The sequence below is a fragment of the Camellia sinensis genome, chromosome 2, assembly GCF_055761805.1.
Source record: "Camellia sinensis isolate YWXY chromosome 2, ASM5576180v1, whole genome shotgun sequence".
Lineage (NCBI taxonomy): Eukaryota > Viridiplantae > Streptophyta > Magnoliopsida > Ericales > Theaceae > Camellia > Camellia sinensis.
This window is the reverse complement of record NC_138962.1, coordinates 90,825,001-90,849,439: the sequence shown is the minus strand read 5'-3', so window position 1 is coordinate 90,849,439 and position 24,439 is coordinate 90,825,001. Positions and strand designations below refer to the sequence as shown.

The 24,439-nt window shown below is 35.4% G+C and overlaps 3 protein-coding genes across 4 annotated transcripts in view; 2 read left to right on the top strand and 1 right to left on the bottom strand.

Moving 5' to 3' along the window:
* The first annotated feature begins 832 nt into the window (after positions 1-832).
* On the top strand, positions 833-3,528 carry LOC145815439 (PKS-NRPS hybrid synthetase cheA-like). Its single transcript, XM_082912132.1, has 3 exons — positions 833-1,905; positions 1,985-3,203; positions 3,289-3,528. The coding sequence occupies exons 1-3, from the start codon at positions 833-835 to the stop codon at positions 3,463-3,465; spliced, it is 2,469 nt and encodes an 822-aa protein (XP_082768258.1). The 3' UTR covers positions 3,466-3,528.
* A 7,641-nt stretch (positions 3,529-11,169) lies between these two features.
* LOC114272563 (uncharacterized) lies at positions 11,170-18,715 on the top strand. 2 transcript variants are annotated; one of them, XM_028214285.2, is made up of 3 exons: positions 11,180-11,809; positions 17,292-17,315; positions 18,164-18,715. In XM_028214285.2, the coding sequence occupies exons 1-3, from the start codon at positions 11,626-11,628 to the stop codon at positions 18,478-18,480; spliced, it is 525 nt and encodes a 174-aa protein (XP_028070086.2). In that variant the 5' UTR covers positions 11,180-11,625; the 3' UTR covers positions 18,481-18,715. The 2 variants fall into 2 exon arrangements, with proteins under 2 accessions (XP_082771184.1, XP_028070086.2); XM_082915058.1 differs by lacking the exon at positions 17,292-17,315 and having other exon boundaries at positions 11,170-11,809.
* A 1,800-nt stretch (positions 18,716-20,515) lies between these two features.
* LOC114272561 (glutathione synthetase, chloroplastic) overlaps positions 20,516-24,439 on the bottom strand; it is a 14,622-nt gene continuing 10,698 nt past the window's right edge. The window contains exons 5-12 of the mRNA XM_028214284.2: positions 24,054-24,176; positions 23,881-23,961; positions 23,546-23,626; positions 23,373-23,442; positions 22,551-22,672; positions 21,972-22,111; positions 21,695-21,887; positions 20,516-20,890 (exon numbers count right to left, since the gene is read on the bottom strand). Coding sequence (XP_028070085.2) covers positions 20,767-20,890; positions 21,695-21,887; positions 21,972-22,111; positions 22,551-22,672; positions 23,373-23,442; positions 23,546-23,626; positions 23,881-23,961; positions 24,054-24,176 — 934 coding nt within the window. The 3' untranslated portion in view covers positions 20,516-20,766. The remainder of the gene's footprint in view (positions 20,891-21,694; positions 21,888-21,971; positions 22,112-22,550; positions 22,673-23,372; positions 23,443-23,545; positions 23,627-23,880; positions 23,962-24,053; positions 24,177-24,439) is intronic.

The window sequence follows — 24,439 nt, the reverse complement described above, 5'->3', positions numbered from 1 at the left end:
AGCTCCAAAGTTACTCCATTCTTCATTAGTGTACACTCCTTGCACAAGCTCCACACTCCTTCCACAAGCTGTCTTCCTCATTCTTCCTTCCTCATTCTTTATTACTTATTTGTGATGGAGGATTTGTCTTTTAAAAATCAGCAAATAAGTATTCATGTGAAGCAGAGCGAAGGAAATGTGAGTTTAATTTTTTTTTTTTTCGCAGCGTCGTTCGGATAACCAGTGCCGAATTTTGTTATTTTGTTCGGAAATGTACTACCGAAATAATTATGTATTTTCGGAAGTTGATGTCCGAATAAATTGATAAATTTCGGAAGTTGTTGTCCGAAAAATATATATAAATTCGGAAGTTGTTGTCCGAAAAATGTTAACTTATACAACATTCTACTTCCAAAATTTGAAAAAACATTCGGACAACTACTTCCGAATGAAGTAAATTTTTTTTTCCGCATTTTATATTCCAAATTTGCAAACTGCATACCAAATTTACAGTTTCAAATTGCAAATTAATCTTTATAGTGCCATTAAAAATTTGTAATGTTATACAAAACATGCAGGAATATGTGTCAACTCAAGGAAGTCAGGTTTGCGCGAATTTTGTGTTAGATTACACCACTCATTTCACAACTGAACAGGTTCAGTCTACGAAATTATAACGATTATGTTTTGAATTGCTCACCAAATGTAAATGTTTGATAATATTTATTTAACTTTGTAGGTATTCAAAAGTAAGGATGAATTGCTCAACTGGGTACGTGAAGTTGGAAAGAGAAATGGTTTGGTCATTGTAATCAAAACATCAGACTATGGTGGAGGGAAAAAAAGACCCAGGATGTATCTTGCTTGTGAGAAGAGTGGCCAATATAGAGCAACAAAGAAGTTAAAACATGATGGCAACAATACATCAAGAATAACCGGTACGAAGAAGTGTGGTTGTCCTTTTGATATGAGGGCTCACAGGTTTACCACATATGATGAATGGACATTGATTGTAGTATGCGGATTGCATAATCATCCACCTGCGGAGCACCTCGAGGGACATTCATATGCGGGGAGGCTATCCAAGGATGAGAAAGCATTGTTAATGGATATGTCAAAGAGCATGGTTCGGCCAAAAGAAATCCTAGTAACCTTGAAACAGCGAGATGCCCTCAATGTAAGCACACTTAAAACCATTTACAATGTACGCCATCGAAACAGGGTGGTACAGAGAGCTGGAAGATCACAGATGCAACACTTATTGGGTGAATTGGCCAAGTATAATTACATTGAGCGCCATCGGTCTGAAGAGTCCACGATGACTGTGATTGACTTGTTTTGGGCACATCCTACCAGTTTGGACTTATTTCGGTCTTTCCCACGTATATTAATTATGGATTGCACATATAAAACCAACAGATATCGGCTTCCTCTTCTTGAAATTGTGGGAGTGACATCAACTGAAATGACATTCTCTGTAGCTTTTGCATACTTACAGTATGAGAGGGTCGATAACTATGCGTGGGTGTTAGCCACATTACATGATGTCATGGATGGGTTTGTTGTGCCAACAGTTATTGTTACTGACAGAGAGCTAGCCTTGATGAATGCCATACAGAAGATATTCTCGAGTGCCAGACATTTATTATGTCGTTGGCATATCAGTAAGAATGTGTTGACCAAATGCAAGAAAATGTTTGAGACACAGCAAAAACGGGAGAAGTTCAACCATGAGTGGAACTCTGTAGTGTATTCATCTTCTGAAATTCAATACGAGGAGCGTCTTAAATCATTACTTAAGGAATTCAGTAGTTATCCTGATGCAGTCAAATATGTCATGGATACTTGGTTGGTTCCTTACAAGGACAAATTTGTGGCGGCATGGACAGACACGTGTATGCATTGTGGCAATGTTACAACGAACCAGTAACATTACTTTTGTTGAATATGTTATTAATAACTGCCATGTACTTGATTTTAACTTGACTTACATTTAATTGAACAGGGCTGAGAGTGCACATGCAAAACTTAAAAGACAATTGGGTTCATGTCAAGTCTCATTTCAGGCATCATTTGAGAAAATACACAGTCTGCTTGAGTTGCAACACACTGATATCAAGGCTTCATTTGAGAAAAGTCTAACTGTTGTGCAACATCAATTTAAACCTTCTCAATTCAGGGAGCTACGGGGGAATGTGTCTATCTCTGCATTGGAGTATTTGCTTGTCGAGAGTAAGAGAGCCAATTCCATTGGTATTGATGTTGAAGCTTGTGGATACGTCCTTCGCCACACTCATGGTTTACCTTGCGCCCATGAGATTGCTGACTACATCAGACAGGATCGTCCTATACCACTTGCTACCATACACTCACAGTGGAGGCAACTTCATATCTCCATATGCAAGAAAGAAGAGGAAACAGAGGTGACTTGTCATGCAGAAGTAGAGTTGTTTGTCAACAAGTTTAATGAAAGTGATAGAACCATGCGATTGGAGCTTTTGAAGAAGTTGAAAGAGATTGTATATCCGGAAAGCACTTTTCTTGTTGAGCCGGAGGTGAAGCCCAAAACACGTCCTCGGGATCATAAGAAGATCAATGTTTCTACCCGTCGTGACTCGTGTGCATTTGAGTTAGTGCAATCTGGACATGATTCCTTCTCACCTAGGGACACTCAAATCACTACATTAGTTTCTACTCTGCAAACCAAGAAGAAGCGACCTGTTAAGGGAAAGGAGAAGGTGAACCCGAAAGGGAAGGCATACATTACTAGAACAGTGAAACCTTGTGCATATGTTGATGCTTTCCCTACTGGGTTAAAACCATATATTAAGTTTGTCAAGGATGTAGCTGCAGATGGGAATTGTAGTTTCAGGGCTATAGCTGCTTCAATTGGTCATACAGAAGATGATTGGGCTCAGGTTAGGCGTGACCTATTGGGTGAGCTGCACACACACAAAGAGGAATACATTACACTTTATGGGTCCTATGAAAGGTTTGAAGAATTGACAAGCATATTGTCATACTTTGAAGACAGTCCTGGATACTCACATTGGATGACTATGCCAGACATGGGCCATCTTGTTGCATCGTGCTACAATCTTGTGTTATACCACTTGTCTTCACAGCAATGTCTCACCTTTTTACCTCTTAGAACCGTGCCAGTACCTCAACTTGATAGACGTGAGATTGCCATTGGGTTTGTCAACGGAAATCATTTCGTGCAGGTATAACAGAAACTTATCAATTGCGTTTATGCATGTAGAAGAAGTTATGAGGTATGACCACTAAGTCAATTGATATTTGGTGCAGGTTTTGTTGCAGCCAGGCCATCCAGTTCCTCCTATTGCCACTAATTGGAGAAAATACCGTCACCCTTGCGCTGTGGACTGGGATGATGCATATGTGCGTCGCATTCAACATTTCAAGGACATTATTCATGATAATGTAGCTACTCGAGAGACTTTTGATGTTGTTGATGTCGCATGACACATGTATGCATTTGACAATGTTACAATTATGGAAGAAATTAATGAATGTGTTTTTAATGTTGATGTGTTATATTTTGCAATGTGGATTGAATGTTATCGACCATGGTTACCATTCCATTGTAATAAGAAAATATCATTTACAAAATCAACGACCATTGTTACCATTTCATTCTAATAATAAAAGGTCATTACAATACCATTGTTGTCATTCCATTCTAATAAGAAAATATTAACCACTGTTACCATTACAACAATGTCATCTTACAAAAAACACCAAACAATATTCATCAACTAACAAAATAACATGTAACAACATAACATGTCACGAATCAGCTGTATACCTACGCCGAGGCCTACGACTGTATGTCAATGTCGAAGATGGAAAGTGACCTCCAGCAGAACTAGGTCCAGCTTCGTCAATGTGCTGACCTTCAAGAACATGTGTCATACTCTCGATAGCCTGGTAAAGTCGATAAGGATGGCGAATCCCCTCCTCATAACCAGCGTCAATAATAGGATGTGAAATCTGCAGTGCATGTGCAATACGCTGCATTTGAAAATAATATCACATTTTAGGGAACATATCAAAAAAAAAAAGAGTAAGTTACATATGCATCAGAGAGGATAATAGATTACATCCGCATGTTCGCTGAAATCCTGATGGTCATGGACACGCGGTTCATCAATGTGCTCGACATATAGGTGCGTGATATTCTTATACCAATCCATGTAACCCGGTACACATTGCCAAGGCTGACGAACTGGTGTGCTCCTCCGTTGCGCAGACAACACGTGGTTATCCCAAGCCTCCCACATCCTATCCAAGTATCTGTACATGACGGTATATCGTGCAGATATGTTGCCTCGTGCACCACGACTAGGAGCTAACGGTGCATCTGGGATGGTTTGAACCTTGCCAAACTGCCTCAAAACTCTATCTGGATGATACGGTTCGACAACGTCTAAGCACTTTAAGCATCCATGGTAGAACGTAACCGGGTTACATGGATGCCGGTCTCTGCAGCTGTGGTATGGATCCCAAATAACCTGTAAACGTAAAAGTGTTATTGCATTAAAGTACATAAAGGGTAAGATAAATGGAAGTCTTAAAATTATCGCAAGATGAGTAAACTTACATCAGTAGCTACTAAACTGTCAAGCTCGGCTCGAAAAGATTTCAAATGGTCAATGGAGGAACCCGCCTCTCTCCTAGATGCCCAATGGTACACATGTGGCATGTCTTCAGTGTAGCCCATGTTCTGATGAGGTCGGAATGCTCGGAAGTGCTCATAAATCCACGCCTCCAAAAGAGTCATATAACCACCCATCTGCTTAACCCCAGACCGGCTAGCAAACCCCAACTGTCGATATAAAAATGCTAATGCAGCAGCACCCCAGGCATAAGTATGTATGGATCCCAAATCCATCAACAAGCCGAGGTAAACAACGGGAACCCTGCCGCCACTCTTGTCACTGAAGAGTGTACATCCCAACAGAAACAATAAATAAGCTCTTGCAGCGCACTGTATAGCCTCCTCAGGGTCTGAATCTGTGACACCAGCAAACTGACTTCGCAACCATTCAAGCCTGACTGAATTGCCACCAGCAGAAGAAACCTCTTCATATGCTGCACGTTCAGTAATCCCCAAGCCATAAACGAGTAATGTAACTCCATGATGATCTGTCACATCTGGTATGCTGACTGATTTGCCTACAATGGGAAGGCCAAGAATAGTGCCAACATCATCCAGGGTCAAGGTCATCTCACCAACTGTCATGTGAAATGTGTTCGTCTCAGGTTGCCATCTCTCAACAAAACATGAGACTAGAAGCTTGTTGACGAACCGATAAGTGCAACGAGCTAACTGTGACAGTCCAGACTGCTCAATAATGGCTTTGAATCTGGTGTTGTTCTCTACTAACCACCATGGCCATGCAAGGATCTTGGAAGAGTGATTATGACACTTTAGGGCCCCTCGTTCCTACAACACAAATGATATCTCATTACAAACTACCATACAACACACAAAAAAAAAAAAAAAAAACTCATATACAAATGAATTTCAATTTTACTGAGGAATGTTTACCTCCCCGTGCCAAATAGCTGCAGCCACATGACTATTGAAACTCCGCAGTATTGACGGATCATTCGGTCCACCTGGAAAAGCATGAGTAAGGTACTCTTCCTGGACAGGAGGAGAATCAGGTAAAGAGGTATCCTCCACACCAATGTCAGGCATATCATAACCTTCAACTCGTCTTTGGCTTCGGCTCCCACTTTGACTGGCACTGGGAATATCATATTCTACCGAAACTGGATCACGACCTCGACCACGACCTTGACCTCGTCCTCGCCCACGCCCTCGTCCCCGTTAATGGTCTACATCCAATTCACGACGTCGTCTATTTGAAGCAGTAGGTGGGACACGTTGTTGATATTCAGAATCCATATTATCTGCAAAAAATACTAAGTGTGTGTAATGAGTGTGTATGTAAATAATAACGGTCTGTGTGTGTAAAATTAATGAGAGTGTTTTAAAATAGAATAATGCTTGGGACCCCCTTTTGGGGGTCACCCTCTCACCCCCTTTGCCACGTGGCAGGTGGTGATTGGAGGAGCAGGAAAAAAAAGAAAAAGAAAAAGAAAATGTAACCAATGAGAGAGAGAGGGGGTCAAAGGGGGTGGGGGGAAAAGGGGGGATGAATCATTGTTGATTAAAATATAAGTGTGTGTGTAATGAGTGTGTGTGCAAAATTAATGAGAGTGTGTGTGTAAATAATAAGTGTTTAAAATTATAATGAGAGTGTGTGTAAAATTAATGAGAGTGTGTGTAGTGAGTGTTATAATTAAGTGTTAGAAGGAAAAAAAAAAATTTATTTTCTGTTCGGAAGTTGTTGTCCGAAAACACCTACTCTGTTCGGAAGTTGTTGTCCGAAAATACCTGTTCTGTTCGGAACTTGTTGTCCAAAATTATAGCTCATATTCGGAAGTTGAAAACCGAAAAAATAAATTATTTTCGGCACTTGAAAGCCGAACCAAGTCAATATTTTCGGAACTATAGTGCCGAATGGAAGCAGAAATTTCGGAACTCTACTGCCGAACAAAAACAAAAATTTCGAATAACCAGTTCCGAATGAAACACGGCAATCACAGTGGACTGAAAATTTCAAAAATGGTAAAAATTAACCCTACATTACAAATAAAATAGGAATGAGAAGATTATAATCTGTGTAAACTAACCTAAAATGTGAAAATTTCAATGTTCTTCAATGCCCTTCAATGCCCTTCAATGGCAAAACTTCAATGATGCCAAAACTTCAATGACACAAATGGATGGATGAAGCTTTTGGGGAGGAACGGTAGAGAGTGTGAGAGATGGGTGTGTGTGAGAGAGGGGTTCTCAGATGGGTGTGTGTGTGAGAGGGGTCTCACGAGTGTGTGTGTGTGTGAGAGGGGGTGTGGGTGTATGATTTACATTGGGGGTATATGTGGAATGATAGGTGTGTGTAGTGAGTCAAATATATTAGGATTTATTTTTTTAGTGTGTATTAAGAAAGATTTGTATAGAGAGGAAAGGGTGTGTGTATATAGAAGCTCCCTGTTACTATTAGCATTCCATTAATTATTTTGGACCTCCATTTATAAATTTATAAATTCTTAAATTTCTTTTTTCTCCTCAAATAATATCAAAATTATCCTTGTAAAAACATTCCATACATTCAAATATACACCCCCACACCCCAAAAAGCCTATCTCTTAAAATCCTAACAAAACTCACGACAGTAGAACCTCCCAAAACCAATGGAAAAAATTTGTGGTGATGAAGAAGTTTTTTTTTTTTTTTTTTCTGTTTCATTACGAGGTTTGTCAATCTTTTTATTTTTATTTTTATTTTTTTTATTACATCTTTCCACACACAACACAATACAATCCATTTTTATTCTTCTTTGGTTGGATTTTTGTGATTCATCTATGGTCTCATTATACTTGTATGCTCTTTGTGTGTGTAAAATTAGGCAGGATTTCACCTCTGGTCAATCGGCCGGTTGGCCATCCAAGGGTTGTCCAACCTCTTTTGTTTGCCTTCTTCTGCTGCTGTTTCGGTTATCTGTTCCCGAAAAAATAAGAAATGTACTTGTTCCTAAACAAATAAACAATGTTCGGACCTATGTTTTCGAGTTTCGGTCATATGTTCAGGAGTTCAATCCCGAAAAAATAACAAACATTTTTTTATTATTTTTGTCATTTTTTTTAAAAGAAATTTACGCTTATAAGGCCAATCTTCTTTGAGCTATGAGACCATCAAAATTATGAATCTCTTTTGAGCTTTTATTGTTGTATTCCTCTTGTCTCATGGAGTTGTGTTTGCTGGAAGAATTTTCACTCATTGTTATTACCGGAGAAGTGTATATAATCAAATTTTGCTATCGTTGCCGTCGGAATATTACTGCCAAAGGATTTTCAAGGTTTTGAGGGTAAGATTTGAGGGAGATGGATAGGTGGTGATGGAGGTGGGTAGGGCTGCAAATGAGCCGAGCCGAGCCGAGCCGAGCTTTAGTATGTTTGGGCTTGTTTATTAAGATTTTAACGAATTCGAGCTCGAGCTCGAGCTCAAGCTGAATAAAAATTTAACGAACTGAGCTCAATCCGAGTTGGCTCAGGCTTGACTCGAGCTCGAGCCTGTTTACGAGCCTTAACGAGCCAAAAAATTTATAAATTTATACTTGCATGTGAGACTAAAGTTACAATTTAAAACTTTGATTATACAATTATATATACAATATATATAAACATATTAAAAAAAAGTCCATATTTTACTAAAATAATAATATCTACTACCACAATTATATAAATGTACCATCTATAGTTAACTATTATTTACATTTATATTTTTTAAATATATAAATAGCATATTTCTATTACTTTTTATACATATTTTTATATTATTTAATATATAAATAATAAACATTAAACGAGCCAGCTAACGAGCCGAGCTTTAGAATGTTTGAGTTTGTTTATTAAAAATTTAACGAGCTCAAACTCGAGCTTAAATGCAAAAAAAAAATTAACGAACTGAGTTCGAACAAACTCTTACCGAGTCAAACTCGAGCCTTTTCACGAACGACTCTGTTCATTTGCAGCTCTAGAGGTGGGTGGTCTTATAAGTTTTAACTCATGATGTAGTGGGTGCGTAGATTTAATTGTAAGATGTATCTCAATTTTTTTTGTCCTTTTTAATAATTTCATTTAAGATTATTATTGTAATAAAAAAAAATTTAAAAAATAGAGGATCCAAAGTTATTGATAGAGTGCTAATAGCAACATTCTTTTGTTGCTTTTTACTAGTTTCCATGCTTGATCCAATTAATTTAGATTCCCACTTCTTTACAATTACTTCTATTACTTTATTTATTTATTTTATTTATCTGTAATTTCTCCTTATACATAATTAGCTCAAATACATGTACTTGTTTGGGAAGGTAGGATGTTTAACCAAAAAAAATTATTGGACCATAAATTGTCACATTATTTTTTTACTTTTATACATATCTTTTATTAAAAAATTAAAATACAAAGAAAATAGCCAATTAGATCCCATAAACTTTTCTTGTATAAATTTCTAAAGTATTTAGATCTTCTTTTGCATGATATCATCACTGAATTAAGTCTAAAAAATTTTATGTTAAAATTAAAAAATCTTATGGAAAATTACACATTTCTTAAAAAAGAAAAAAAGAAAAAAAAAGAAGAAGTGAGAAATTTCTAGTGTGCTTTTAGAAAAATCAAACCTATTTTTTATGAAGAAAAACATAAAAATGCCTAAAAAGAAAACTACTTTTTGTTTAAAAAATAAAAGGTAAATTATACTAATCTTTACTGAGATTTGAAAAAAATTCAGTTAGGTTCACAAATTTAATATAATTACAATAGACACCCTTAAAGTTTTGATTCACATAATACTTATCTAAATTTCTTGAATAATTCGTTAATAGTATGAAATCAAAAAAGTACAATTTTGAAGCCTTGAGACATGTCTAAAAATACTTTCTGGAGAACATAATTTGCCCTCACTTAGATTAAAATCTGATAATGGTTATAAGCGAAGTCGTCCGTACTATGCAACAAACATTTGACTAAAAATGACAACTAGCAAAATTGAAGTACTTTCAGAATTTCTTTTATTTTACTATCTATTCAGCGAGAGAGTTGACGGATTTTTGTTATGAAAAATCGTTGGCTTGTAATATTTTTTACAGTAATGTTACATTTACTGAATTTAGTGTCGCTTGAATTATTTAAATTTATGCATGTTGGTCGTCCGACGGTCATTCGAATGAATGTCGGTTGACACTGAATTTAGTCTCGCTTGAATTATCTAAATTTATGCATTTCGATCGTTCGACGGTCATTCGAATGAATAACGGTTGACACACCGATTAATAAGAGTGATAGCTACAGTTAGACCAAGTTTGGCATGACCTAAATAATACAAAAAGTCAAAAAGTTACTATCTTATTTAAGTCACATCATCTTATTTAAATCACATCACCTCTCTAACACATCACATCAAACATAACCCAAACCCAATCCATATAAGTCAATAAGTCAAAAAGTACACTTTTTTAAAACATTCCAAACCAATCCTTAATAAGGGTGACAATAACAATTGATAACTGTTAATAAAGGTGACAATAACGGTTGATAAAGGTGACGTCAGTCATCCGACCACGTCATTAGGATAGAGTGCGATTCTCTCTATTTCAGTAGACCAAATATTTTTCTAATTTTATAGATATGGAAATGTTTTTAAGAAAGATATAATCCATATAAAAGACCCACTCATTTTAAAAAGACACCTATTAAACCTATTCATTTATCCACTCCATTGATAAACCATCTACAAATAAAACAAACCAATTATGGGTTACAGCACTTCTTGAGTTGATCCAAGCCATGAGCCAGGTAAGTCTTAAAAACTCAGTTGTATAATAAATTCATATATAAAAAAATAAACAAGCGATATGGGACCAACACAGGGACAATTATACAATCAAACAATGAACTTTGCCTCAACATAATTTTAATCAAAAAAAATAAAAAATAAAGAAAGTCATAAATATTTGATTGCTATTTGCCAATGACATTGTCTATGCCAGCTTGGTTGGTCCAATCCAACAACAAAAAAAAGCTCATCAGGGGGCGTTCACATTAATTATCAAACGACTTTTGCTCAATTATTCTGTATTTAAAAGAGTAGTATTATATGTAATAATATATTAAGTAATATATTAATTGATGATGTGATATAATTTAAAATATTTTTAATATTTATAATTTATATAATGAGTGGATTCAATTGTACCGTCATAATTAATATTGGTACGCGTACACTAAGGCCTATTTTGGAAAGTGGGTTATAATCCACTTCTCAGATTATAACTCACTTCTTCTTTCACAAAAAAGCTGCTTATAAACAATTTTTTACCAAAAAATTGATTATAATTATCTTCTCAAAATAACACTTAATTAGTGCAAATAATATCACTATATTTAAAAACTAATTTACCACAAAAAAATAATTGAGTGCTCTAATGAGTTCTAATAAAAATGAATCGCACTGTAAACTTAATTTTATTTTATTTTTATTCTCTGTCGTATTATTAAAATTAAATTAAAATTTTAAAATTAAAAAGATGTATCAAATAAACAAGAAAGCAAGAACTTCCTCGTCACTCGAGTCTTCGTCTTTCGCTATTTTTTTTCTCTCGCATCTGCACCTACATTCCGTAAATTTCATCACTCTTATCTCGGGATCTTTACTTTATCGAGAAAAACAAAAGTTAGATTTTCTTTGATGGGTTGTCTATTGAATTCCTAGAGATTGGTCTCTACTCACATTCTTCACTATATACATTCTACTATCAGATCTTGAATTGGGTATTCCGATGTTGATAGTGTGTTCTTTGTTCCTTTGCAATCAAATCTAATTGGGTTTTTTATTCTGAAAAAAAAAAAGAAGAGTATTTCATTGTTGAAACTGGTTGTTCTTTAATTTTGCAATCAAATCTGAGTTGGGTTTTTTTTCTTGCTTTAAAAAGCTTGATTTTTTTTTGGGGGGGGGACACATTTTATGTTTTTTTTGTTTTTTGGGAATTGATGGCTCACCCATCAGACCATAGGCTTAATCCCGGGGTTCTGAGAAGTGTTTTGGTTTTGGTGGGTCTGTTTTTGGTTGCCTACATTGTGGGACGACCAATTTTGAGAGAAAATTCATATGCTCAAGCTTCATGTTCTACATGTGATTGCGATTGTGATTCAGACAACTTCTCCATACCCTTAGGTGAGTTCAACTGTCACCAAAAGGTTAAAAAATTTCTGTATAAGACAAAATATTTGTTAATTAGCCTCTGTTGAGTCATGATCACATGGAAGTTAAATGTATATGGAACTGGTCATGATTTATAGGATATGGAGTTGTTGAGCGTCTTATTTTAGTTATATGGTTTTATACATATAGTCTTTCTTTGTAACTGTACGGTTGCCAATTTGTTCTTTTTAGTTGCTGGAAACGGTGGAATTGACCTTCATTATGATAATTATGCATAATTGACTTCTACTGGATGTTAGATTATTTCTGAGTGGAAGTTATGATATTGTAGATTTCTTCTTTCTAGTTGCTCAAGTGACGCCATAAGCTTTTTTTACAGCACTATTATATTCCTATGAACTATTTGACTTGATATTAGATTACTCATTGGTGGAATCTTGTAGGTGCTATATTCAGATTGCTCTGGTATTCTTTCTTTCAAATTGTAAACTAAGCTTTTAATCTTGATTGAGAACAACATGCATTTAAGAAAGCTCAATGCATAGACTTCCAATGCTACACCCTTCTCTTACGATCCTCTTCGATCCATGAGACCCTCTCACCGATCCTATTTAGGATCCCAATTTTAACAACATTGATGGTAATTAGATTGTGTTCTCACAGTTACCCTTTCTTGTGGAGAAGTCTTTGGCCAAAAGGTGAATGTTGGATAAATAGAAGCTTATTCTTGTGGAAAAGTGGAGTGGAGGAAGTAAGTTAATCTCTTTGGTGAGAAACTTGGGTACGTGGTAGAGCTCTCTAATGTCATACCATGGGTTCACTCTTGTTATTTTTGTAGAAGACTAAGCTAAGAGGCACAGACACGGACATAGACAAGGACACAGATATGTGACACGATACGAATACGGCACAGCAATTTTCAATAAATGCAGGATAGACACGTGGGGACACGCACAAAATATATAATTTTATATATTTATTATATGTCATATATATGAATATATCATTGTAAGACAAGAAATAAATGCAATATAACACTATTTTCTATAAATTGACATTATTTTTCTTTTATAATTGTATTCTAAGTTATTTTGTTCAAACTTATAATTAATTTTTTGTATGTCTAATCAATAGACACATATGTTTAAACAATGGACACGCCTGTCCTCCAAGTGTCCTAGTCTAAATTCTTTTTTAAAAAGTAGGACACGTTTGGATGTGTGTCGGACATGTGTCAAGAAAGTGTCTGACGAGTGTCGGTGTCCACCGACACCGACACGCCACCTTTTTTGAAGTTTCTGTGCTTCTTAGAGACTAAGATAGTTGAATGGTACCTTGGAGTTGATATAGAGAAAGCCTGTAGTGGTTGGGACTTGTTTTTCTGAGCAGAGGAAATTCGCTGATTCGGAGGAATTTTTTTTTTGATAAATTCGCTGATTTGGAGGAATTCATTTAGTTGAAATACATACTTTATGCCCTTTGTGGCAATGAGATCAGACAAGCTCCAAGGGATGAGTTCAACTTTCATTTGCATCTTGAGAAAAGTCAATTGGTTGACTTTAGTTGTGATGAGCATAACGCTTTTGGTTGACTGGCTCCAATTTGCAAAGGGGAGAATTTGTTTGTCGAAAATTGCTGTTATTTTCAGGTATGGTTAGAGAGTTGTGAGTAGACCAGAGATGCTAGTCAATTAGTCAATTAGGGTGTAGTTGAAATTATGAGATGTTTGGTGTGGGTTACTTTTCTTTAGAGAATAGTCTGACATCTGTAAGAGATTGCATCAGGTAATACTAAAGATGTGTTCCATAATAAAGGCAAAGCGAAATTGACCCAAAGATGCTTTCTCTAAAGATTGTGGGATGGGTTGGTTGGTGGATAATACTGTTATGTGAAAAGGAAGGTACAATGATCTGTTCTTGGTGAAATTTGTGATACCATGATGGTTAATTACTTAAATGTGGAGAAATCTCTCGGAGATGTGTACATCAATTGTTTGCACATAAATGAAAATCATATTTAGATGGTAACAAAAGCCTTATCTTTTTGTGCTATTTGGATGTGCTGAAATAGAAGGCTTTTCAAGATGGCAACTTCCAATATTTAATTTGAATATTGTCTTGTCTATATATCTCTTTTTTGTGGGTATTTGCAAAGGCCAAAGGATTGGACTAGGTCTTTCCTTTGAGTTTCTTGAGATATTCATTTGTAACTATTGTACTGTATTTTAATATGCATGTTGGCTCTGTGGCTGTTTCTGGAATACCATTTTATTAGTCATGACAACACTCCATTCAGATATAATAGCATTGCCCGTGACATGTGGAATTTGGAGTTTGTTTGAACCTTCAATAAATGGACTGAAGAGCACTAAGAGATTAATTCAAGCTGTTTGAGAGGCAGTATGTTCATCCTTCTCCTTGAGATCCAGTCACACACTATTAGTGAAACTCTACATAGTTGGTACAGGTTCACGTTTTTTGTTTCTGGAACTATCAGTGTAGAAACTAAAACCTAATCAATAACTGATGATCATATTGCATGCTTTAAAAGGATGAACGGGGGGAACTTGTTTCCATCATGGATGCCTGTAATAATTTTAGTCTAGACTAAATAGTTGGAGTCACTTTTTGCAATTATATAAAAGATGAAGGATTGTGATGTTACTGTTGACATGTAAATATAATTCTATTATGTTTTTTGCAAGTAAAATTGTACTCTTTTTGAAAGAAGTGCGGGCTAGAGGTCACAGCTGCCAAGTGTGAGATGGAGGTTTTTGTATGAGACCAGCCTCTGTGTACTAATACAGCTGAACGTGCACCAGCATCCACGTGACTAAAACCAAGTAATGGTGATGTAGGACGAGTAGGGATTACTTTCTTACAAGTAGTAAGCCCGGGTTAAGAATACTAACAGTAGTGACAATAGACTTGTGGTGCTGGATCTGGTGGGATTTTGTGACTGCAAAAGTATTTAAAAATAGGAGTTGAGGGTTTGTAAAAAGGTAGGGTTTTGGGAATGAAAACACAATGTTTAGGGACAGTTGGATGGTTGTTCTAAGCATTGTGAACAGTGACATGAATAGTAACCTTGCTGGATAGAAGAAGAAGAAGAAGAAGAAGAAGAAGAGGGAAGTGCTTCACCCTCACAAGGGATATGCCAATCACACAAATACAATCTCAAATTTTCATAATATTAACTCTTGCTATTGAATCATTGAGATTACACATATATTTATAGGCTAAAAACTCACTTAATTCTGTAAGGACTATTTTTCAAATTTAGAAACTAAAAATATTTTGCAACAACTAATATTCTAGACCAATTATGACTTCCAATTCCACTTCAATCAAAATAGGAAACTTTAATGACTTCTAATTTTACTTCAATATCAAAATAGAAAACTTGGACTTTTGACCACTAAGATTATTTTAGACATATTAAAACCCATATATAATAACCCATTTAATAACTTGACCCAAAATAAAAATCCATGGGTGACCCCTACAACCCATGTCCAACAATTATTAGAATTATCATTTTACCCTTAATTACTAAAACCTACTATAATGACATGAAGACACAAAATTATTCCAAATCTTTAATTCTTGATGCCCTAAATGTGCTTCATGTGAAATTCCAGATTTGCTCTTTTTCTTCTTTCCATGATCTTCATCAAATGGATTTCTTCTTTCTTTAGGAAATTCAATATTCTCATTCCCTTTGATGTTCCTCACAGTCCTAAACTCCTGTTTACAATCCCCCCTCCCTCTTTTCTTGATTCATTCATCAGTTACCACTCAGGTATTTAAGTATTCTATTTCAAACACTCAAGGAAACATCTAAGTTTCATCAACTTCTACTATTTTTCTCCTCCTAGTAAAATCTAGAGGTACTTGTGATTATAACATTCTACATTTTGTTATTCTCATTGTTGATCCCCAAAACTGCATCCTTATGCTTCAGTGAGACAAACCACCCAGTTTCCAGGGTGCACCCTGTTTGTTCTATGCAGTTGGCAAAATTTGATCATTATATTCGTGCCCAAAATCATTTGTTAGTTGAATTAATCGTTATTTTCAAACAGAGAACTAACTGTTAATTTATTGCCTATTGCTAGAACCTTCCAAGTGAATGGGGAAATACTGAAGGGCCTCTTGCCTAGCTGTGATAGTAATCATACTATTGCAGGATTGAGCAAATTAGTTTGCTTAACTGATCATTGAAAATTGTTATTTGTTTGAGGTTTAACACTCTTACACTTACAGCAACCAAAAGAAGCGAGAGGAGGTCTTAGTGATTATTACTGACTTGTCTCAATTTGTAGATCACATGTACAAAATTTATTGAAGTTACATGGTTCTATCACATAATCTAACAAAATAATTTGTCAAATAGTTGGACAATGAAAAATTTGTTTGGATTTATCTTAAGAATCAAAAAGATCTACAACAGTAAGGAAGACTCTGAAATCTCAGAAGAGAACTGAGTATGAAGTCGAACTCATTTTACTTGCCTTCTCGTGGACCAACATAAAAAGCTCAAGGATGACTTATTTTTCTGTCTTTTCTTTTGTGTTGTATATATGTCATGTGAAGTTCATTATATTCTTTTTCGACTTTTCATGTGATTTTTACTTCTTTGATAAAATATCTAATTTATATAGAGCTGGTTCTGCAAACTTTCATGCTTGATGTGTACACATGATTGTGGTCCCAAGCATCTTCATCCAACTGCACATCCATTGTTGGCTTATTTTCTTTTTCTTTTTTGTTATTATTATTTTTTTCACCTTTGGCATAATATATTGCTCTCTTCTCTTTATAAATTTCTAATTTATCGGGTAGCAAGGCTTTAGTTATTGGAGACTACTTCTATGATAAGAAAGTTATTTGGAACGATTTATGCTTTTTTTTTGGCTTATGCATGACTAGAAGTTGTTATGACACCTGCTGAGTTTTTTGGGTTGTGCATCTAAACTAAGGTTCGTGATTGTTTCTTCCTCAAATGTTTTTGTTGATCCCCATCATGTTAATGACTAAATAATTATATCTTGTTCACAAATATATGAAATCCTACCAGCACTTAGTAGTTAGTTTGTGCAAATAGAAGCTCTAAAATCATTAATGTGCAATAGGGATCTCTTAATATGCTGATTTCAAAGCTTAATTAGCTTAAATTGCACAATATGGTAAGCTACGATTGATCCAAACATAACTCATGATGTTGTGCAATTTTTAGCTTGTCATATTGTTCTTGGACTATAGAATCAAATGAATCTGACACTTAAACACATATCTGCACCCATTAAACATATCTGAGTCTGTAACATATGCTCCATCAAGTACCAGCAGTCCCTCCCCCTATATGGATAAGACATCTCACTATAATCTTATTGTTCTTTGTTCTGCTGATGTTTCACTATCCTCTTACCATTAATTTTCTTTTGAAAAGAGGATTGTTCCCTTTCTCTGAATCAATGCCATTGTTCTTGCAGGATTTTTAAACATCTCATATTCAGGTGAGTCCATCTGTCTTGCATGTGTTCTTGCTATCTACACTTGCTGTTTTGTGCTCCATTGGGAGTACATCAAGTAATTCTTATGGTCCTTGAACCATTCTATCTTTGGAATTTTTGCAACCTTACATCTCTCTGGTTTTGAATTCAAGCGATGAGTTCCATTGTTAGAAGTGGTCCATAGAAAGATTTGTAATTGTTAGGTATAGAGATGAGGAAATCCAGAGACTGAAAATATGTATACTTAGACAAATTAAGCTGAAGAATGAATATCAGGGATGGTGGGTATGGATGGTAACATGTTAAGCTTCTTTTGCTAATATAAATAAAAGATGTGATAAATCTACGGCATATCAGTTGACCTGAGTCTAATGGAGAAACAATGAGTGGGGAGGTCAAACCTATGTTACATAAACTTGGGTACGGGTATAGATACGAGTACGAATACGAGTACGGGTGCTCAACTAGAGGTCGGACCTATCAAACATCAAATTTAAGGGTATGAGGACTTGGCAAAAATGGTTATATTTTTAATTTATTATGTGAGATAAAATGGTGTTATATGTAACAGACATTATTAAAAAGATATTTTACTCATTTCATAGCAATTATACCACAATATGTATATATAATGATAATATTAAATACAAATATATAAGAGTCTAATGAAAAGTGTCACACACCTGATTTATTTTGAAAAGCCCATGTAACGAAGGGTCAAACTCACTACAACATTGCTGCCCACAGATGTGTGTATCATGACCAAAAACTTCTCTAGTTTGAATCCTTGCATGGACTATAAACTTCTCTAATTTGAATCCTTGCACAACATATGCTTATTATATGTGCAGACTGTGGTAAAAATGATCCTGACATGAATGAGGAGATGGAGAAGGACACCATAACTTCACTATCAGAGGAGCTTAGTCTACAGAAAAATGTCACCGATGATAACTTAGAACGCACTGAGGCACTGATAATGAGTACGAAGAGAGCTTCTTCCCATTATCAGAAAGAAGCAGAAAAGTGCAATGCAGGAATGGAAACTTGTGAAGAAGCAAGACAGAAGGCTGAAGCAGCACTCATAGACGAGCGTAACCTCTCAGCATTGTGGGAGAATAGAGCTCGTGAACACGGGTGGATGGACCAAAGAAGATTGTATTCGTGAATGTAGCTTCTTTTATCCTTATTTCCTGTTAATTTAGGCTTTTGACTCATTATGCTTGTGCGCTGAGTGTGAATATCACCATGCTACATAGATTTTTTTTTTTTTTTTCCGTCTTTTATCCGTCAGAAAATGTGATTACTTCAATGCTGCATATGGTGTATAGGATATAAGAACTGGCTACAAGCTTCTCCCACGTATTCCTTATTTATTTGTTATTATTATTATTATTATTATTGGGGTCCTAATATTTTGCTTTTGCCGTGTGATAAACAAGGAGAATATAGCTTACAAAATTTGCACTGTGCAAAAACTGTTGCAAGTCATAGTGCATTGTTGTTTGATTGCATTAGCAAGAAACATAAACACTGGAGTATGAGAATACAAAGGGCTAAACAATGAAACAGATGGCTTAGTTGAAGCAATTCCTTTATTACAAGAAACTGTTAAATTTTGTGCAGTGCAGAGTATTGTGGCCTAACAGGTGCATAATTCTATTTGCACATTACAAAAAATTGTAATTTTATTTGCATATTACAGAAAATCTCAATACATCATTTGTATCGTTTGGATATAAACTTCTGAACAAAAGTCAAATATTTAGACAAATTTATGAACAAAAAGCAATTGTTCAGACAAACAGTTGAATGGAATATATGAGCCAAGAATTCATTTTTGTTTATAAGTTTATATTTGAATATTTGACTTTTGTGTAAAAATTTATATCCGGACAACACAAATGTTGGGTACTGAGATTTCATGTGATGTAAATAGAATTTTGCCTAACTGGCTCTTCTTAGTTCCATGAGTCATTGCAGTGGAAAATTAGGTCTACCTTCCGTAGCTGAAAAATTGACAAAAGCAAATACAAAACAAGATAGTTCATGAATCATGCATGTGCTCATGCATATATAGGGAAAGTAGTGGTAGTGCAGATAGAATTCATTTGCAGACCAGAATTTTAAATAAATATATATAAAAGAAGACAATTAATATGAATTAAATTGTTTTTACTGCTACATTTCATCTAAAAATTTAATTTTTTATAGAGAGAAATAACTTTATTATTTATATCTTGAACACACCCATGAGAATCAAATATGTGCAAGTATTACAATTGTATCTGCTATGATACTAAGAAGAAATACTAAAACATTCATACAAACTAAAGTACACACGTGGTTTGACAGTGTGACTAAGGGAAGAAGGGGAAGAATTTCAATCATTATAGCAATAACAATCACCAATTACAGACACAATCAAGTAGAATCAAAGATTTTATTAAATATAACCAAACCAAACCAAGCCTTAAGTCCCATTAAATGGGGGAGGCAGACGCAACGCGTCACTTGAGAGGAACGACCTAACATTTAAACGATTCAAAGTAGAATTTATTTTCATAAGGGATCTGAGCGGCTTTTTTACGTGTTGGCTGTCGGCTACCTAACACACAACCCTCCTCCTTAACCCGGGCTTGGGACCGGCGGAGTTGTATAATAAAAAAAATACAATCAAGATCCCTTAGATTTTAAATCTTTTTCCTTTCTCGCCAACAACTACTTTCAACTCCAGAGGCTGAAAGAATGGAGAGACTTCACAGCATCCATGATAATAGCCTTTACAGTACCAATTTGCTGACTCCCAAATTACGACATTCTAGGATTCCCTTCTTCAATCTGAGATATCTGCACTTGAATAGCACTTCCAATATCAAGGACAACACGGTTAAGGTCCTTCAATGCCCGACCAGGCTTGAATAATATCCCTCTAGATATATTTTCATAATAGCTTGTAGGACCGACATCTATCTAAACATGCCACATCAAAATTCAACTTCATTCATCACTCCAAAGGCAATAATTCACATGGCAACAACAAAGATGCTGAGTACTTGCCTGGAGATACCTTTGAGCCACATCAGAATTTTAGCTTCACCCACTACTCTGTACTGGCATGTCCAGCGTCTCGCACTGCAAAAATTACATGGAACCTGCAAAGTGCAAATCTGAAAAAAAAAATTGACCTTTCACATAACATAGAATGCCAAGATTCCTTTGGACATCTATTGAAAATCTCACTATCAAATTTACTACAAAAGACATGTCTTTCGAGCCCCGGGATCAAGCCTACCTCTACCTCCAGGGAATAAAAGGAAAAACAAAGGAAGAGAAAAGAAAGAAAGAAAGAAATCTAAATGAGGCAATCTTGTGCACCAGGTTCAATCACTATTGGATCTAAGCCAGGTGAAATTACACATGGTTAGATTAAAGCCACTTGAATAAACACACATCAAGTTAAATATACACTGTCCAAAACTGCAAATCCAGCTGCAACACCTCCCTCATTTGACGAAGAAACCTTTGTCCGCATCAAGTAACCACATTGCTCATTCGTAATCACGTTCTCTTTGTTTCTGCACATTCAAATGTTTCATGGTAGGTAATACATATAAATACGGATAACATTCTACAACACAAGTAATGCATGGTAGTAATATTAGACCAAAAAGTAAACTGGGAAGCAAGAATGTAGTTGCCATTGTAATTTTTTTACAAAAAATGTTATCAAGGGTGCTTCTTTTTTCTAATTCTTTCCATTACATATCTGGTCTTGAACAAAATTCAACTTTGAAAAGCAACAAATCGAATAAAAGATGAAAAACAAGAGAGAAGATTTCAATCTTATTCAATGTTACCAGAAAACGCTACTACCCTACCGAATTACATTTTCGAATGCACATTTTGAAACATGTTACACTTCCATTTGAAAAATAGTAAATTTAGCAATCTAAAGTGATCCCAAGAGTTTATTTACAATAAATTTCCTAAAGGTTTCATTCAGAGTGAAAAAAAAAACAAATATTATGAACTAATATCTAAGGTAAGTAAAGTTTTGACAGGAAACAAAGTTGCAAATGAGTCATAAGGCTCATAGAAATGTATTGACACATGGTTAATTTGGAAAAAGAAACCCTATTTTTATTGGATGTCTAATTGTTAAAAAGAAAATTACTCTAGAAGTATCTTAAATTTTTATAGTATAATCTATATACCATATTTTAGAGCATATGGTGTACCATGTTCTATTCCCATTCCACAAACCGGAACGATCCACGTTCCAAGTAACATAGGTCTTGTTAACATGTTAAAAGGAGAAGAAAAAATGTGCATGGAGGCACCTTCAAACAAGTTATGGAACATTGGCCAGTGCTACGCACCTTAAATAAGCACTATATATGCCAAGTTCTGAGATAGCATGATCTTTGTGACAAATGCCATCACGCATCAAAAATGTGGGAACAATAGTTGGGAAAATCCTCTGCATGAGGATGTAGGCAGCATCCTCTTCACTACCCTCCACTTGCAATCTGAGTAAAGTTTTCCTCACATCATCTCCATAGATATTGTTCCCTGAAAAAGGATGTTATCTATAATAGCAATATCAATGGAATTTCCAACAACAATTACAAGACAAAGAAGATTAAAAAATGGAACCTCCGCCTTCTCTTTGCGGTTTCATAACATAAAACTCAGGTCTTTCAATTGCACCCTTAACAGTATTTGAGTCATCTAAACTCCACAATCCTGCAAAGCATTTTCGGAGTTTGGCAATGTCTTCTTTGTTCTCAAGAAACCTGCTCACAACCAACGAAAGAAACTATCATATAAGACATACTGGATGGTGTAAATGAAGCTCGTTTCCCATAAAGTCACAAATTTAATGAGAAAAATAATTTTTAACTTCATAATGTGAGCTATCATCTTGATTCTAGTTCTTCAACCATTCTAAAATTAAAAAACTCATGAAAAAGAACAAAGTGGAACCAACTTTTTGTAAAGGACTAGGAAAAGGTCACCTATTTTAAAGATATTGCATAATGAAGATCCAAAACAATGTACATCCACATTCACTTCAGAATTCAGATTGAAAGAATAATAACATGCGATTATACTTTATTCTCCTGGGGATCACAAATCAATATTTTCCGGAATTGGTTCAAAACCCCAGCAAGAAATTGCAAATGATCTGAATGAAGAGCAGTACCAAATAATAGTTTAAACAATGAACATTACCTCTCAAGAACATTGGGTTTTGCAAGCTCTTGTTGTACCTTCTTCGTGCCAGTTAAATGATAGGAAATTGAAGGGCACTTGACGGCAGAGGACTGCTCCATTAATTCCCTAGCCCTCCACTCCTACAAAATGAAAGAGGGATTATTCATGAAATGAGTAGTAAGGTCACCCTCAGGTGCAGAAGTGGTCCTAGATAATCCAAAATTGTAATCGCCATGGAGCAGAGGATGTGGGTTTAAATCATTCAGGTGTGAGTTTAGAAATGATTTGGCTAGTAACTTGGAAGAACTTGGAAGCAAATTATCTGTAGATAAAACTTTTGGCTGACTGATGCTTTAGTTTAATGGGGAAAAAAAACGTGATTCTACACTAGTTGTGAAATATTTACATTATATTGGTATTAAGTTTAGAACACATTAAAATTGTCAGTTATTTTAATGGAGTTGTTGGGATGGTGGAACCTCATCAGAAGTTGTAGACACAACTGATGCATATGTGCCATCATTATCCATTAAGGTTGCATTTGGATCATGGATTTGGGTAGGGATTTGGCAAGGGAGAGGAAAAGGTGAGGGAAATGTGGATGAAATATAAGCTAATATTTTTCGTCACTGCTCTTGCCTTTTCCTTTCCTTTTCCCTTTCCCACTCCATACTTAATCCATGATCCAAACAAAGCTTAATAGAATAAAGTCTGCTCCATAGGCACTTTCGACACTCAACTACTAATAATAACCAACATCACCTACACAAGGCAAAGCCAACTTCCAGTTTAGATTAGAACTAGAATTGGCAGAAGCAGAAAAATGACAGATCTACTCACTGATTCTGAAGGATAATCAATTGGCGCATACCCAGCTCTGAAATAAATGACTGCAATTACTTGATTACCACTGCAAGTTCAAAGCTTTCAATTAGTCAAAGTTAGAAAAATCACTTCAAAATCCAACAAATTTAGAACAGCAAAAATCAAATATTCAAGACACAGCTACATACATGAGAAGGGTTCCATCTGGTAGAAGCACCCCTTGCGCATCAATTTCTGCCAATGTTTTTCGAATAGTTGTAACATCATGTGTGTTACAAAGCTAAGGAATACATCTGAACAAAACTCCTAAACAAAAACTTTCCATCCAGATAGTTTGTTGATAAATAAATCTCTGGAAAATAGATATAGATATTAAAACTGACATAAAATTTTAAACTTTGAAAGGGATCAAATACTTTTTTCATTTGTCATTATATTCCAAATTTTTGTTGCCATGAACTTAAATACACCACTAAGCTCTCAGATAGGAGCTTCATCATCATGTAACTAGTAGAAAGGATATCTTTCCTTCAGTACAGAACAAAGCCAATGTTGGTCATACATATTGCGTTCTTCAGGTTGCACCACAACCATAACTACAGCCCTGTAAACACGTATTTGAAGCTAGTCATATGTTGACCTTGGTGAATTCATTATCAAAAAACAAATAAGGAACATCAATCAATCAAATCCAACCTTGGATTATTATACTCCTTCCAAGCTTTGGTCAATGCCTCTGCAAATTGACTCACAGCAGTGTTTCCAGGAATCCTTCTGGAATCTAAGCCAAGGTGCTCCTTGTACTGATTCAATATGCTCCTGCAAAATTACCAGCTACTATTGTTTTCTTTTTTTAATGGTTTCTGGAGACCCAAAATACAGCCAAATAATCTAGTACTCGATGGAATTAAATAACAAGAATAAGTTCATAATTTTGGGCCTGATAGATGGGGAAAATCTACCTAGCTACTGACTGAGGGAATGGGAAAGGAAGGAGAATTCATACTCAGAAACTGCCATCCTTCTAGAAGGGTGGCAAAAATTTGAGAAACATCAAATCAGTTTCCAAAAAAATGCAGTAC